At 53.1% G+C, this 17,712-nt stretch overlaps 1 protein-coding gene across 1 annotated transcript in view; it reads right to left on the reverse strand.

Annotated features, from left to right (window-relative positions):
- Positions 1-9,578: 9,578 nt before the first annotated feature.
- The window catches only part of syne2b (spectrin repeat containing, nuclear envelope 2b), a 52,819-nt gene continuing 44,685 nt past the window's right edge, over positions 9,579-17,712 (reverse strand). The window contains 16 exon segments of the mRNA XM_088433601.1: positions 9,579-9,972; positions 10,454-10,491; positions 10,582-10,779; positions 10,840-10,968; positions 11,040-11,237; positions 11,612-11,811; positions 12,325-12,466; positions 12,540-12,643; positions 13,205-13,472; positions 13,547-13,741; positions 13,821-13,958; positions 15,207-15,389; positions 15,850-16,000; positions 16,174-16,361; positions 16,609-16,771; positions 17,340-17,506. Of these exon segments, the coding sequence (XP_088289727.1) occupies positions 9,726-9,972; positions 10,454-10,491; positions 10,582-10,779; positions 10,840-10,968; positions 11,040-11,237; positions 11,612-11,811; positions 12,325-12,466; positions 12,540-12,643; positions 13,205-13,472; positions 13,547-13,741; positions 13,821-13,958; positions 15,207-15,389; positions 15,850-16,000; positions 16,174-16,361; positions 16,609-16,771; positions 17,340-17,506 (2,709 nt within the window). The 3' untranslated portion in view covers positions 9,579-9,725.

Consider the following 17,712-nt stretch of genomic DNA (forward strand, 5'->3'; position numbering starts at 1 on the left):
AGGCTAATGTAGCTAGCTGGGTGCTAATCGAATACATTAGCTGGGCCTGTACCTTGAACATGGACGTGGACTTCGCGGAGGGAATCGACGACACCGTGACTAACAACTGACCTGTCAGGAAAGGTAAAGACCAAGGCTAATGTAGCTAGCTGGGGGCTAGCGGAATGCATTAGCTAGGCCTGTACCTTGAGCTTTGACGTGGACTTCGCGGATGGAACCTGCGACGTCATGACGGGTGACTGACCCGTCGGGAAAGGCAAGAGCCAATGCTAATGTGGCTAACCGGATGTCAACCGGTTACATTAGCTCAGCTCTTTCCTAAAACATCGGGCCAAGAAAAAGATACAAGAACGTCGAGGGACTTCACGGACGGTAGCGGCGACGCAATGGCGGGCAGCCGATCCGTCGGGAGAATCAGGGGCCAAAGCTAATGTGGCTAACCAGGTGGTAGCCACATACATTACGTCGGCCCATTCTCGGAACATATTCACACACGAGTCCCAGAGGCCAAAGCAGCTGCGGGAGGTCAAGGACCCGCACGTGGGCACTGGAGACGAGATGTCCAGGTTCACACCATGAGGCACGGTGACAAAGGGGGCTCCCGTAAGTTTGCCCCGACGTGGCGAGTGCACCACGGGATGGCGGTCTTTACCGGCTCCCGGCCTATAACAATAAACCTAACCTGCCCGGGCCTGGCGGGGTGAACCCGGGTTCCTTTCTGCGCCACGGGCCAAGTGGGGGAACCTGGACAAGGGTGTGACAACGGGGGACAATTGACTCATCAGGAAGGGTAAAGGCCAAGGCTAATGTAGCTAGCTGGGTGCTAGCCGAATACATTAGCTGGGCCTGGACCTTGGACATTGACGTGGACTTCGCGGATGGAATCGACGAAGCCGTGACGGGTGACTGACCCGTCGGGAAAGGCAAGGGCCAATGCTAATGTGGCTAACCGGAGGTCAACCGGTTGTATTAGCTCGGCTCTTTCCTAAATCATCAGGGCAAGAAAAAGATACAAGAACGTCAAGGGACTTCACGGACGGTAGCGGCGACGCAATAGCGGGCAGCCGATCCGTCGGGAGAATCAAGGGCCAAAGCTAATATGGCTAACCAGGTGGTAGCCACATACGTTACATCGGCCCATTCTCGGAACAGATTGACACACGAGTCCCAGAGGCCAAAGCAGCTGTGGGAGGTCAAGGACCCGCACGTGGGCACTGGTGACGCTACGGCGACGACGGCGGTAACGACACCTCGTCTAACCCCAACCGGTGCCTAATCCTAATCCCAACCCTATTCCTTATCCTAATCCCAACCCTATTCCTTATCCTAATCCCAACCCTATTCCTTATCCTAATCCCAACCCTATTCCTTATCCTAATCCCAACCCTATTCCTTATCCTAATCCCAACCCTATTCCTTATCCTAATCCCAACCCTATTCCTTATCCTAATCCCAACCCTGTTCCTTATCCTAATCCCAACCCTAAAAACCCGACCCTAATCCCTTCCCTTATCCCAAACCTAATTCCAACCCTTATTCCAACCCCAATCCCAACCCTAATCCCATCCCTGACCCTCATCCTAATCCCAACCCTAATCCCCATTTCCCTGGGTCGGTCTTACTTCCCATTTGAGCCCTGAAACGAACATCAGTCAGGGCTCGGGGAGTTAGGACGAGGACCTGAAGCAAAGGCAAAAGGGTTTCAAGGTAAGTAGAAGGATTGGAAGGACAACACAGGTAAGTGAAGTTGTACAACGGAGCAACAAGAAGGTTCGTCGGGGGACAGCGGATGAGAAGAGAAACAGGTAAGTGAAGACAACATTCGGTGGAAAAAAGTAAAAAAACAGAGCGACAGGATGAAGTGGACTTTCACGGACGGACCACAGGAGGCACTGTGAGGAAAGATCCTCACTTGGATAAAAAAATCATTTGCGCACTTCCGCAAAACGCCATTTGGACATCGGAACTTAAAGAGTGAGGACAGGAGGGAGATAGTACAACGGAGCAACAAGAGGATTCGTCGGGGACAGCGGATGAGAAGAGAACCAGGTAAGTGAAGACAACATTCGGTGAAAAAAAGAAAAACACAGAGCGACAGGATGAAGTGGACTTTCACGGACGGACCACGGGAGGCACTGTGAGGAAAGATCCTCACTTGGATAAAAAAACGTTTGCGCACTTCCGCAAAACGCCATTTGGACAACGGAACTGGAAGAGGGAGGACAGGAGGAGCAACGGGGGAGACAACGTAATAAAACAACGCACAACCACAAAAAAAGAGGGGAAGCACGTTGGGGAAAGATCCCCATTCGGACAAAGACGTCTACGTAGTTTCGTAGGACGTCATGTTGACAATGGAAAAGAAAAAAAGAGGAAGGACAAGTGGAGCGACGGGGGAGACAATGGAATAAAACACCGCACAACAATAAAAACGGAAGAGGAACGACGAGGAATTCATCAAAAAAGATGGATCAACAAATTCGTCGTGGGACAATTGATAAGAAGAGGAGCAGGTAAGTGAGCAAACATCACACAGCATGTTCAGCAATCAGATAAGAAGAGAAATTCAAGCCAAAAACTGGGAGCAACAGGAAAAACACCGCACAACAATAAAAACGGAAGAGGAACGACGAGGAATTCATCAAGAGGTAAGTGAAGATAAAATTTCTTACAACAACAAAAACACAAGAAAAACGACAAGGGATTGATCAACACAAGAATAAAAGATGGATCAACAAATTCGTCGTGGGACAATTGATAAGAAGAGGGGCAGGTAAGTGGGCACATCACACAGCATGCTCAACAATCAGATAAGAAGAGAAATTCAAGCCAAAAACTGGGAGCAACAGGAGGAAGTGCACTTCTCGAATGGGCCGCAAGAGGGCACTGTGGGGAAAGATCCCCACTCCTATAAAAGCGCCTGCGCACGTCCGCAAGGAGCCATTTGGACGACGGAGCTCGAAGAGGAAGGACGTGAGGAGCCACAACACAGTAAGAAAAGACAACTTTGCAACAATACATGGACACAAGCCAGGAACTGATCACCCCTGGCTGGGTCGCCCAAGGGAGGGTGTCTGGAGATTAAAGACCCGAAACACCCGATGAACTTGGGTTCTCCACTGATGATGTGTCCTAAAATTACCTCGTCGACGGACGAGGGCCAAAGCTAATGTGGCTAACGGCAAGTTAGCTGAATACATTAAGCTAAATCTGGATTTGGAACTTTGACGTGGACTTCGCGGATACAACCAGCGACGCCATGGTGGGTAGCCGACCCATCAGGAAAGGTAAAGGCCAAGGCTAATGTAGCTAGCTGGGTGCTAATCGAATACATTAGCTGGGCCTGTACCTTGAACATGGACGTGGATGGACTTCGCGGAGGGAATCTATGACGCCATGGCTAACAACTGACCCGTCAGGAAAGGTAAAGACCAAGGCTAATGTAGCTAGCTGGGTGCTAGCAGGATGCATTAGCTGGGCCTGTACCTTGAGCTTTGACGTGGACTTCGCGGCCAAAGCTAATGTGGCTAACTGCGGATTAGCTGAATACATTAGCTAAGCCTGCACCTTCAACTGGGCGTGGACTTCGCGGCCAAAGCTAATGTGGCTAACGGTAAGTTAGCTGAATACATTAGCTAAATATGGATCTGAAACTTGACGTGGACTTCGCGGATACAATCAGCGACGCCATGGCGGGTAGCCGACCCATCAGGAAAGGTAAAGGCCAAGGCTAATGTAGCTAGCTGGGTGCTAATCGAATACATTAGCTGGGCCTGTACCTTGAACATGGACGTGGACTTCGCGGAGGGAATCGACGACACCGTGACTAACAACTGACCTGTCAGGAAAGGTAAAGACCAAGGCTAATGTAGCTAGCTGGGGGCTAGCGGAATGCATTAGCTAGGCCTGTACCTTGAGCTTTGACGTGGACTTCGCGGATGGAACCTGCGACGTCATGACGGGTGACTGACCCGTCGGGAAAGGCAAGAGCCAATGCTAATGTGGCTAACCGGATGTCAACCGGTTACATTAGCTCAGCTCTTTCCTAAAACATCGGGCCAAGAAAAAGATACAAGAACGTCGAGGGACTTCACGGACGGTAGCGGCGACGCAATGGCGGGCAGCCGATCCGTCGGGAGAATCAGGGGCCAAAGCTAATGTGGCTAACCAGGTGGTAGCCACATACATTACGTCGGCCCATTCTCGGAACATATTCACACACGAGTCCCAGAGGCCAAAGCAGCTGCGGGAGGTCAAGGACCCGCACGTGGGCACTGGAGACGAGATGTCCAGGTTCACACCATGAGGCACGGTGACAAAGGGGGCTCCCGTAAGTTTGCCCCGACGTGGCGAGTGCACCACGGGATGGCGGTCTTTACCGGCTCCCGGCCTATAACAATAAACCTAACCCTAACCCCTAACCCTAACCCTAACCCTAACCCTAACCCTAACCCTAAACCTAACCCTAACCCTAACCCTAACCGTTCCCAGTGTGGAGCGTGCGCTACGAGGTAGGGCTTCGGCCTCAACTCGGATCCTTTCCCAAAAACCTAACCCTAACCCTAACCCTAACCCTAACCCTCTAACCCTAACCCTAACCCTAACCCTCTATTCCTTATCCTAATCCCAACCCTATTCCTTATCCTAATCTCAACCCTATTCCTTATCCTAATCCCAACCCTGACCCTCATCCTAATCCCAACCCTAATCCCCATTTCCCTGGGTCGGTCTTACTTCCCATTTGAGCCCTGAAACGAACATCAGTCAGGGCTCGGGGAGTTAGGACGAGGACCTGAAACAAAGGCAAAAGGGTTTCAAGGTAAGTAGAAGGATTGGAAGGACAACACAGGTAAGTGAAGTAGTACAACGGAGCAACAAGAAGATTCGTCGGGGGACAGCGGATGAGAAGAGAAACGGGTAAGTGAAGACAACATTCGGTGGAAAAAAGGAAAAAAACAGAGCGACAGGATGAAGTGGACTTTCACGGACGGACCACAGGAGGCACTGTGAGGAAAGATCCTCACTTGGTTAAAAAAAACGTTTGCGCACTTCCGCAAAACGCCATTTGGACAGCGGAACTTGAAGAGGAAGGACAGGAGTGAGATAGTACAACGGAGCAACAAGAGGATTCGTCGGGGGACAACGGATGAGAAGAGAACCAGGAAAAACGACAAGGGATTCATCATCACAAGAATAAAAGATGGATCAACAAATTCGTCGTGGGACAATTGATAAGAAGAGGAGCAGGTAAGTGAGCACATCACACAGCATGTTCAACAATCAGATAAGAAGAGAAATTCAAGCCAAAAACTGGGAGCAACAGGAGGAAGTGCACTTCTCCAATGGGCCACAAGAGGGCACTGTGGGGAAAGATCCCCACTCCTATAAAAGCGTCTGCGCACGTCCGCAAGGAGCCATTTGGACGACGGAGCTCGAAGAGGAAGGACGTGAGGAGCCACAACACAGTAAGAAAAGACAACTTTGCAACAATACATGGACACAAGCCAGGAACTGATCACCCCTGGCTGGGTCGCCCAAGGGAGGGTGTCTGGAGATTAAAGACCCGAAACACCCGATGAACTTGGGTTCTCCACTGATGATGTGTCCTAAAATTACCTCGTCGACGGACGAGGGCCAAAGCTAATGTGGCTAACTGCAAGTTAGCTGAATACATTAAGCTAAATCTGGATTTGAAACTTTGACCTTGAGCTTTGACGTGGACTTCGCGGATGGAACCTGCGACGTCATGACGGGTGACTGACCCGTCGGGAAAGGCAAGGGCCAATGCTAATGTGGCTAACCGGATGTCAACCGGTTGCATTAGCTCGGCTCTTTCCTAAAACATCAGGCCAAGAAAAAGATACAAGAACGTCAAGGGACTTCGCGGACGGTAGCGGCGACGCAATGGCGGGCAGCCGATCCGTCGGGAGAATCAGGGGCCAAAGCTAATGTGGCTAACCAGGTGGTAGCCACATACATTACGTCGGCCCATTCTCGGAACATATTCACACACGAGTCCCAGAGGCCAAAGCAGCTGCGGGAGGTCAAGGACCCGCACGTGGGCACTGGAGACGAGATGTCCAGGTTCACACCATGAGGCACGGTGACAAAGGGGGTTCCCGTAAGTTTGCCCCGACGTGGCGAGTGCACCACGGGATGGCGGTCTTTACCGGCTCCCGGCCTATAACCATAAACCTAACCCTAACCCTAACCCTAACCCTAACCCTAACCCTATCTCTTACCCTAACCCTAACCCTAACCCTAACCCTATCTCTTACCCTAACCACAACCTCTCTTCCTAATGTCTGACTCTAACCCCTGTCCCTAACCACAACCACTTTTCTTGATTTCTGGATTCCTATCCCCTCACCTGATTTCTACTCCTTATCCCAACCCCTCAACCGCTCAACACTGCGACGGCCCGAAGAAGACGAGATGCTGGGAGGAAAGAAGACGACTTGGTTTCGGGTCGAGGGAGAATCGTTCCCCGACCCAAACCCCAGATCTTGGATCCCAGGGATCCCGGAGTGGAAGAGGACATGGCCGGAGAGAGGTCACGGCGGTTGGAGGACGGTCAGTAATCCACCTGACGGATGACCGACTCGCCGCAAGGCGCTCCACGCCCTGAACCGGAGGGGGACGGTGGGCGAACGTGGGACCGAAAGGGACCGAGCCACTGTCCTCCCAACCGGACATGAGAAGGGCATGGGCGACCTGAAAAGTTGACCCGGCGGGCGAAACTAGATGCCTGCGCCGAGCCTACAAAATCCTCCGACTCACACAGTCCTCAAGTCCTCATCTGAGAGGGACGATGGGTAGAGGCTCCGAAGGCCCCGACGCGGGGTGCCCCTTGGGGTTGAATGATGACCAGCGGGGGGTCTGATGCGTCCCCAGTGTGGAGCGTGCGCTACGAGGTAGGGCTTCGGCCTCAACTCGGATCCTTTCCCAAAAACCTAACCCTAACCCTGTTTTTAATGACACTATGTCTTTTTAACCTAACCTAACCCTAACCCCCAATGATACAGAAAACGATTAGCCAGGCGCCGAAACGGTTCATTAACAATTCAGCAGCTTGCAGTGCTCCGAGCCAGCGCACCACGCGAGGACTTCGAGAGCAAAAGGGGAAACTACAGCGTTTTGTATAAGTCCCCAGCAATTGCTGCCGCTTGCGCCGCTGACACCTGCAAAAATGAGTCTCGCGTTCCACGTAATCATTAACCTTCCAAATCTCTGAGAAGTAAAAAAAAAAAAACTAACATTTCGAGGACACTTACCCGCCGAGGTGGCACCTTTATAGTCGCGCTTCATCAAGCCCTGATTGGGCGCAGCCGCTCTTAATCGCAAGGAGGGTCAACCTTCTTACTCTGCCTGTTGGATGCACATTTGCACACTAGCGCCGCCGGGTGGCCCAAAGTCAATCGCCTGAACAAAATGTTCACCTGCTTTAGCTTAATTTAGGGGAAAATAAATAACAGGCTCACACAAACATGTATTTTCCAAAGTTAAAAAGAAGAAGGTCTGTAAAATGAATAAGGCATGATTGAAGCTATCGTTTCATTTTGCAGACATGAACACCACTAAATGCTCAGTTATTCCATTTTCTCGCAATCCACTTTTGGACAAAAACATAATTTTATTTAATAAGTATTTAATATAGATTATTAATATTTTGCATGAATAAACGCACGTGTTAACTTTTGGAAGTTTTCATCCACCATTAGCTTAGATCGCGACGTCGGCAGCGACGGCGACGATCATTGCGATTCACGACAATGACTACGACGACGACGCAAACGACGATGATGAGAACGTAATGAAAACGACGAAGACGATGAGGGCGAGGGTGAAAACGATGACGATCGCGACGACGATGACGGAAATGAAGCTAATGGCGAAGATGGCGACGACGACGGGCGTTTTGGAAAGATCGCGTGGGGAAAATTGGAATAAAATGATTTTGAAATTCCCAAAGAGTCTATCGTGAGCGCAGAGCTCTTCAGTGACGAGCTTACCCGGTGCAGGGACCGCGGGCCGAAAGGAGGTCAGCCAAAGGATGTTGCCCGTGCGCATCCTCTTCTTCTTCTGCCGCCGCTTGACCAAGACAGGAGGCTTCATCGCCACGCCGCGCTTTGACCGAATCGCTGGAGCGAGCGCTGTTTGCTACGGTCGCGCCCTTCTCCGCGATGTCAACGCAAAGGGCGCTTTGAAATATTGCGTCGTCACGCCGAAGGCCGCTGAGACGCCAGAGGTGTTCAAAATGCGGCCCCGGGGGCCATTTTGTGCTTCGCCATTGCTTTTTCAATTCTATTTTACATAGCCTCCAAACCCAGTTCAAAAATATACTCATTTGATTCATATACTATAGAGCATTCATAAAAATGCAAAAATACAAACTATTATATTCTGCGCATGTAGGAATTAAACAAAACGTCTGCTAAACTCTAGTGACACCCGTCTTACGCGATCGTTGGCAAGCGCGGGCTTTTCCAAGGAGTCAACGTCATCGTCGCGATGAAGTGAAAGCATGAGCTGTCGGTCGTTCCAGAGGGCAACGACCTTCTCTACAGGATCTTCGCTAACAAGGCTTATGAAACAAAATCACACAATTACACCCATCTGTGTTAAAACTTACTTTCTTTGGGACTGTTTTCCTTACTTTGAGGTCCAGAGCGGTTTAGGTTAGACTAGGGCTGTTTTTTTTTTTTTTATGTTATGTTTATGTTCATGGCTGGACTAAAACAAATGTGCCCCCCACGCCCACACTCCCACACAAACAACTGTTGTCTTTCCGATTTCTTTTTCTTCTCTTTTAGACTAACCTACAAACTGTTTAAATGCTGTAAAAGTAGTTAACAGTTGAAAGTTAACTCCCGTTGCTTTTTTTATTTTGTTAACGGTAAATATTATATAAATATAACTAGACATGCTCGCGATTGTATTAAAAGCATACTGTTGGTCATTAAGACCCATTGTTTTGCAATTTTTTGACATTTATAATCATTTAATTTAGTCCTTTTTAATGAAATACGGCCTAGCTCTTACATATCGTCCCGTTAAAGCTACTTGTTTTAGTGCCTCAGCTCGGCCACGTCCGCTTTTCCCGCTCACCGTTGCGCAAACCAGCGAGCTTTAGGTCACTCGCATTAACGCACGTACTCGGGGAAGGCGCCGCCACGCATCCCCTCCGCGCGTCGTCGCGGCGACGCTTTGGCTTATCAAAAAGGGGGCGGCCGCCGAGAGTTGTTTGAAAGCACACAAGCCTCCACTCAGTCGCCTACACTTCAATCGGGATACTTTATTGACTCGCCAGTTCCTTGCAGATTGCTTACCTAATAAATGCGGCGCAGGGTCAAGCGCACCCTTTCCCTTTCGTCAGACTCGCGGCTAAAGAGTGCAAACGAAGCTGAAAATGCCACTGCGGCGAGCACACGCGCGCGCAAGCAAGATGAGCGACACCGGTCTCGTCAGCACATAGATTAGGGTGCGAGTTGCCGCCGCTGCTCCTCCAAGTGGTGGGAGCTTCAAAGGGATACATACTGGACCCTTGTAGCCATTGCACAAAGAACAACTAAGTGTAATTATTTTTCACGCACGGCTAAAATTGTATTTTGCCACTTGCTGCACGCTCAGGAAAGGATATCCCTTCAAGTCCTCAACATAAATACCATCGCAGAGACATACGGCGTAAAGGGCCCCGGAAGCGGGTCCGATAAGCCGGCCGGGCGTCACGTGGGCGGGGGACCGTTGGTGTAGCGCAGCATGGGGTAGAAGGAGCGTGCAAAGTTGTTGGCCAACGAGCAGCCGGAGGCGGGAGGCCGAGGCGCCGCCGTGCACGCCAAGGCCAGCAGCAGCATCAGGAGCGCGTGCAGGGGGAAGGCCGCCCTCAGGACCCGGTACAGCAGCGACCGTCGGGCCGACGGGCCTTCGGCCGACGGGCCTTCGGCCGACGGGTCCCCGCCCTCCTCGGGCTCCCTGCAAGCAAGCGCCGTATCAAAGCGTGCGAGCGCAGCGGGCAGACGGTAAGGGACAATACATAAAAAGGGGGACCCGAGAAGGAGCGCGAGAAAAGAGGCAACACTGGAAGCAAAGCGCAAAAGATGGAAGGACTGGGGAAAAAAAAGAGGAAGCAAAGATGGCCAATGAAGGGGCAAATCATGAAGAAGGGACAGCAAAAGAGGTTGTCGGGAAAAAAGGGAAATGGAAGAATTCAAGGGCGGAACATTTCAACCCTCATCAATCGTCTTCCTTTCCTGGAACTTGACAAACTAGAACTTGACTTCTTTACCACATTCTTTGCTGCTTCCCTCTTTCCCTTCCTGTACTTGTGTCCCGCTCCGCCCCTGCCTCCCTCCCTCATTCTCTCCCTACTTCCATCCTCGCTATCTTGCCATTTCAAAATGCACAACCTTTCCGTCACCCATCTGCCGTGAGCATCTCACACAGGACTAATTACCTTCCTTGCCCGCCGTCTGCTGAGTCTTGTCCTTCCTCCTGAGAAACACACACGGACACAAATAACGGCTGACTCACGCAAGTCATCGAGACGCACAGGGCGCTCGGAAGTTGACCGCGGTGGCCTACCTCGCGGGGGCCGAGGGTGCTGAGGTCGCAGTCGAGGGCGGTCAGGGACTGCTGGACGCGCCCGAGCAGCAGATTCATCTTGGCGCTCACCGCGCCAACTTTCTCGCCGGCCTCCGTGCGGTTGCGGCCCGCCTCCGGGAGGAGTCGCGCACCCGCCTCGGCGGCCGCCCGCCGCCCTCTCAGTTCCTCCCGCAAAACCTGAGGGGGTCACCCCGAGCGGCGTTGGAGAGCGAACGGGGCGCGGGGCATTTTTCTTACCTCCAGCACGCGGCGCTGCTCCATCATGGCGCCGTACGAGGGCGAGGCCTGACGAGCGGCGGCCGCGCTGGCTCGCAGCTCCGCTTGAGCGACCCACAAAAGCATTGCACGCAGCGACTGGTGAAACTCCTATTAAACAACGCCAAGGAGAAGTGAGCCAAGCGGGAGTGAGGAGAGGCGTCGGCCGCCGCGGACCCCACCTGACACCGCGCGAGCGCGGACCGAAGCTCTGCCTCCCAGCGCTCCAGGGCACCGCAGGCCCGCATCCAGCTGCGATTGGCCGAAACGAGTTTCTCCTTCAGGGCCCCCGGCCACTCGTCGTCGTCGTCCGGCGGGAAGTCGGTCAGGTTGAGCGAGATCAGGGCGCGCTTGTGGACGCCCAAGGCCTTCCGCGTCTCCTGTGTCGCCGAGGGCGAGTCACACTGCTAACTTTCACACTTAATATAAATGATACTCCGGACCGCGACGGAGCGTTAACTCTTTACTAGCAGTAACAAGCAGTACAATACTGCTCTGGAGCCAGGATTCCCCTCGTGACTTGCGAGACACACTACGGGTAACATTAAGGCTCAAAACACCTCTTTGAACTCGGCTCCTTACCCAGGACAAACAGGCAAAGGTCAGCTTCGACTCTAATGTTACGCAAATAAGAGGTCAGTCACTGTGTGGTTTCAGTGCCATTCGCTTTTGAGGGGCTTTAAATGTCTTGAGCACAATATGGTTAGCGGTGGCCATAATCCATAAGCGGGACCAACTAAACGGTCGAGCCAACCTTGAGCTCCTTGACGTTTTCTTCAAAGTCTTTGAGGCCTGCGTCTGTCGAGATCCTCTGCGGTGCCTCCAGTTCAGGGAGCTTCCTGTCCAGCCAGGAAGTGATGTCATGCAGCTCAGCCTTGAGCTTTTGCCATCGCTGCGGGTCCGCCTCCCGTCGGAGCTTGTGGGCCTGCGCCACCTCCCAGCGCTCAATCACGTCTATACGTGTGCAGTATATGCATAGAGAGAAAGAGAAAGAGAGAGAGAGATATCCTGACACTTTAAAGACAGGCACCCGTGGCCCCGGAAAGGGTCCTAAAAGGTCAAGTCAAAATCTTATGGTAGTGACACGCCAGTCAGGAGTGATGAACAATTTCCAACGCATTTCGCGCGATCACAGGCCGCAACTTGTAAAAGAGTCGGTCAAAATCACACAAAATCGCAGGTTTTGCAATTTGGGTGAACTCGCCGCCGTTGCTATCAAAGTCCTCTGAGCAGCGTGCCATCCTGCAGCGACCGCCCCTCAACACATACACCCTGCAACTCTGACGGCTCAGAGCTCAGTCAACGTGGCACATTCACCAGCCGCCAGAACAAAGTGTAAGGAGAAAGATTTCTGTCAAAAGGTTTCAAGGCCAAGACGTAAATCCTCCAGATTAATGGCTCAAGCCCAATTGAACACGGCCGCGTCGGCGAGCGCTCCGTCTCAGCGACGGAATACTGCGCCCTTACCCGTCCCCGCGGGCTGGTGTGCGGTGCAGCCGCTCAGGCCCGGGACAAGCGTCGGGACTTGCGCGTTCCACTCGCCGTCGAGAAGGGACTTAAGTCGTTCGAGGTCGTCGATGCTTCCGCTGCACTCGGACATCAACTTGATCTGATGGCGCGAGTGAGCGCACATCAAGAGACGGCGCGGCCCGTCATCCTCTGCCGCGCGATGGCTTCCTTACGTAGTCGCGCTGGAGGAAGGACGCGGAGCAGACTTCCCGGCTGCGCGCCGTTCTCGGCGGGGAGGCGGGACCACGCCAGCCGGGCGTGTCGCTTGCGGACGGCACTGTGGAACATGGAAAAGTCAAATGCTTTACATTCACAATATAAACATGTAACGGAGCTACGTCGTTGCCTCTGTGTGTGTTTGCATTGTCAGAGGACCTCGAGCGGAACGTTTGCCGTTACGTAATCTCTGGCCATCGAACCCAAGCTGCAGACTCTTTTCTCGTTTTACGTTCAGGGGTGCAAAAATGATCGCCACGTGTGCCTTATCATGCTCATAACTACGCCCCGGATTCATGTTCCTCCACGTTGCCGATCTGGGTTTCCCAACTACAGCATCTGCCCATCTGACTCTGAACCGGCCAAAGAAAGCGCAGATGAAGGGATGAAAGTCAAAATGAGATGTGATAGTCAAAATGAGACGTGTCCAAAAAAAAAGGGAACGAATTCAAGGACCCATGCGCTTGGTATCCTCGCCTCACCTGACTGCACTTATTTTAATGCTCATATCATCATCGTTGTTTGGGACGAATATAATTGTCTTAATGCATGCTCGTCAGCGTGGCCCACTGCAATCCAAATTGAGCCCGGGAAGGGTCGACCCAATAGAGTCAAGTGTTACCTGAAAGCACGGCGGCGAAGGCACCGTCTTCGTCATCCTGGCGCGACGAGGACCTTCCCACATCCACCGTGTGGTCCCACTCGAGAGGAAGGGACTCCACGTCGGCAGGCGACTCCTTTCCAAAATATTCCGGTGGTGGCACCGGGGGCTGGCACGAGACCTGGCGGCATACCGCTTCCTGCTTGAACGGGTCGCTCCACGAAGACGCCGCACCGCCGGCTCGGGCAGGGTTCTCCTTTTCAGACGGGTCCTCCTCCGGCAGCTCGATCTGCAGCGAGACAGACGTTGGCGGTGGGCAAAAAGAAAAAACACCACACGTCGATGCGGGCCCGGGCCACCGACCGCGCGGCGGTAGACCAGGCGCTGGTGGAAACGATCCACACGGCCAAACACCTCCTGGCAATACGAGTGCAGTTCCTTCAGCTCGTCCTCAATGAGCGCCGCGTCCAGGGGAGCGCTCTTCTGTATCAAGTTTTCCCCAAACACAATCAGGGCATCGATTTTATTGGCGTTCACCGTGATCTCGTGCCGAAAGGCCTGCGACCCAGACGAGAAAGAGCCCGGTTTAGAGGGGTATGGCCGGCCAGTGGAATACCCCGGCCCAACCCCGCGCAACCTTCAGCTGCCTCGTCTTCTCCTGCGCGTCGTTCTCGGAGAAGTGCTCCACGTCCGTGAGCTGCAGGTCCATCTCTGTCAGCCGCATTAGGATGCGTTCGCGAGTCCGCTCAAAGTCTTCCCTCTGGGACGTGAAGTGCTAAACGACACGAAGACCGGCATCAACCAGATGGTTCTGTCGAGTCTCCCTCATTCCGGCCGTGGAGGGACAGAGTACCAAAAGGCTTCTCCCTAACTTCCCCGTGTGGCGTATCCCCATTTACAAGGTGTCCGGCAGCCAAAAGAAGAGATCGCGTCAAAGGACTGCTGCTGCGAAAGAAGCCGGCTCGCGCCGCCAGGAGGGGCGCTCGGCGCGCGTCCCTTACGTCCCGTACGTCCGCTTCCGACAATGCGGTCTAGGCTCAAGTGCGGCATGTCGAAAACCCGAATTGTGATGATCCATCAGAAGGACCAACATACAGTATGCAGCGTGTGCTTCGGTCACAAACTGTTGAGAACGTCATGTTGACGTTAACCTTTATACAGGTTCTGAAAAGATTGTTCCTTTTGACAAAAATTAGAAGCTTCCAGGGGACTGCGCCACCTGAGACACGGGTAGGTGGGCCTCCACACTTAGAGACCTTTTGGATTTGTGAAGAAACAAGCAAGAGCCTCGAGGCCACATGCGGAGATCAGCAAATAGCAGGCAGCGACCAAACCTACCGGATCCTGCTGAAATTGGCAAAGGAGGCGTTAAGACGACGCAGAGCCCCTTTCGTGTGGGTGACGGGATGTCTGAGCTTTGGGAGCTGCAAAATGTCTGCCTTATTCAGCGGATCGAGAGACGACCGCCGTTGCTAACTGTGCCTTCGTGCGGTCTAACCCGTTTCACACCGCCGACGTTACCGATAGCTATGATAACTGCATCCGACATCGCCTCTTGGATGCAGCATCAGCTAAATTAGCACAAACTAACACAATCGGCAATGGCACTGCGAAATGCTCTTAACCCTTACTCTTAATACAAATGCTACATTTTGGCTTCAAGTTCTTTCAAATAAATTGATGATCATGTTTGAGAAGTGAGTACATGTTCAACAGCCTTTTATCGTGTTCATATCCTCAGAATTTCAGCCTAGCAAAAATACACGTCCTCACATTTCCCTTCTTTGGCAACCTTTTGCAAACATACTTAGGGAAACAATAATCAACAGTTTGGCTAACCTTCTGCAAAGAAATGGCCTGAACTCTGAATTGAATCATACATTTTACACGTGCGCATTTTCTATGCTGTCAACTTGAGATGGCGACCTGCAGCTGAATGAAAGAATGAAAAGTATAACCGAGATTTGATCCATTTTATCAACTAACTAGGCCAAGGCGTCCCGAGGCTCGGGCGGTCGATCACCTTGAGTCGTCGCAGCACGGCGGCCACCCGCCTTTGGAGGCTCTCCCACCGCCGGTTGCCCTGGTTTACTTGCCGGCGGAGTTGGCCGGCAGCGTCCGTTCGGTTCTCGCGGGCCAGCCGGCGGTACTGCTTGTTGAGCAGCTCCAGCTGGGTCAGACGCTCGCGAACCTGATGCTGGAAGGCCTGACGACGAAAGGGCGGTGGCAGGCGCCAACAAATAATCACGTTAGAATGCTGGAACTTGAGTGGACTTTAGCCAACGCGTTGTCTATGTCTTGACAGTGCCGCACATAGACGGCTCTCCAACCCTTGCTCCTCGATGACACGACTTCCCGTTTGCTGATCCTATGTCAGGGGCATTTTAAGGCTCTAACCTGAGGCACGACTTGTGGGAGCCCTCCAAAACAGCTTCTTGGTGGATAGTCTGGACTGGAACTTTCCAGACAGTTGGTCAAACGCTTGTGCGAGTTACTGTACGGACCAAACCAAATTGACTCAGTTTGTTTTTTGGGGGGTTTTTTTTAGCAGATCTTTGAACGGCAACAATAGGGTTAGTGGCAGTCTTGGCCATCCCAGGAAATAAGGCTGTTGCCTGCCATCGCCCGGCCCAGAAATGACGGTCCACCAAATTCCAAACGTTCACCTCAAACCTCTTGAGCTCCTCTTTGGCGCTGGTGTAGAGGACGTCAGCAGAGTCGGGATTGGCCGCCATCAGCTCGGCCGCCTTCAGCCAGTCCTCAAAGCGAGCAAAGTCGTCCAGGAATGTGCACCACAGACGCCACGTCTCCTCGATTCTGAACGGGCGAACAAGTTAATCGTCTCAGATGTCGGAATCGCCGGCCTTTTCCGACCGATGACGCTCACATTTTCCATCTATTTCGATTTGTGTTCGACCGCGGCCCGTACAAAAAGCTTAGGCTTCGGATGCTAAGTACGGCCGGCAAATCATCAGCTGGAGGCCTCTGACCTCATCTTCCTGTCCAGGGATGTGACGCAGATGTTCCTCCAGCGTTGCTCCAGACCGCAAGCCGTCTGCAGGATGGCGTCGCGCTCCGACTCGCTGCCGCAGGCATCGGTGTCGTTCAGAAGGCCGCCGCACGCAGCCAGGGCCGTCGTCACAGTCGCCGCGTGCTCCTCGATGTCGCGTTGCACGTCCTGCATGGCCGACGGCGGTCGCGTTAGCGCCTTTCGCGGACGGGAGTACCCGCGCGCCTCTTCCCTCCGGTTTCCTGACTCGTCTCGACCCGACCTTCAAGCCGCGGTTCTGTCAATTATCGGTCGGGTCTTCCATCATTGTGCTCAAGCAGGGCCACTTGGATGCTATCGGTTCAACCCGCGACGGAAGGGCAGACAACGGATGGAAGAATGAGCGGAACGAAGGGGGAGCATGCTTGCGACCGACCTGCTGCCGCAGGAGCTTGAGACGGATGTCGTCGGCGTGGCAAACGCGATAGACGAGCGGCTGGGCCAGCCGAGCCTCGGCGTCGGCCAACCGCGTGCGCAGGTCCTTCATATGCGCGTCCAGCTGCCGCATGGCGACCAGCGTCTCCTTCAGCTTGGCAACCCTCAAAAAAGAGGCGCACATTGCTCACTCCTCAGGCCGAAGCTTCCGTTTAAAAAACAAATATCTTGCAGGACGTGCCTCCAAGTTTCAGAGCGGTTTGGGTTCTGAATGCCTAACCGTTATGCTGCTTGCTCCTGCGACTCGAGAACCCAAAGTGCGGCGGGTGTGCGGGACAGGTCTGTCTGACGCTTTCGCGCATCCCAACTCAAAGGCTCGAAGAGTCACAAACACACCACGCCGTGGCAAAACGAAACCTGTGGCCCCCGAAGGCCTCGATCCTCAAGCTCTGCAGCTGCTGGGCAAGCGTTGCTTGCGGCCAAGTCCGAACGTGGCCTATTTCCGTTTCTTTCTCACTAATAGATTGGCAGAGCCACGGGGCAAGACTTTCTCACGAATGGGTTGGCCGACCAAAAGCGTGGACAATGACGAACAGCTATCGGAGGCCAACAAACAGGTCTCTGTCTTGGAGTGCTTTTCTGAAAAAGGGATGCTCCCGGAGATGTCGGCCATCGACGCTGATACTCCGCAGTAGACAGAAGAAGTCAAAGATTGTGGCTGCGCCCGCCTACCTGTCCTCAATGTGCTGGAAGAGATGCCGCCATCGGTCATTGACGCCGTAGACGGTGCCGGTACTGTCGCTCTCTTTGGTTCTGTTGCTGGCGTTGATGATTTGTTCTCCCAGCTGCTTCAGGTGACTTTTGTTCTCACTAAACAGGTTCATCTCCTCCATGCAGTCCTGAGCGCCCCAAATAAACCGTCAGCATCGAGCAGGCGGACCCGTTAGCCGAGCAGAATATGCGGTTTGCTCGTCGGCGTCATCGAGGCGAACCGGTCTGACGTCTGAATGAAAAATAACCTGCCGCGAGGACGGAGCACGTCGCCGGTGAACGAGCGGGGGAAAGTGCGGGCGTGAGTGGGGGGAGGGGGGGTTCAACAGCATTC

This window comes from Hippichthys cyanospilos, chromosome 14, assembly GCF_059441005.1.
Source record: "Hippichthys cyanospilos isolate Australia breed blue-spotted pipefish chromosome 14, RoL_Hcya_1.0, whole genome shotgun sequence".
Lineage (NCBI taxonomy): Eukaryota > Metazoa > Chordata > Actinopteri > Syngnathiformes > Syngnathidae > Hippichthys > Hippichthys cyanospilos.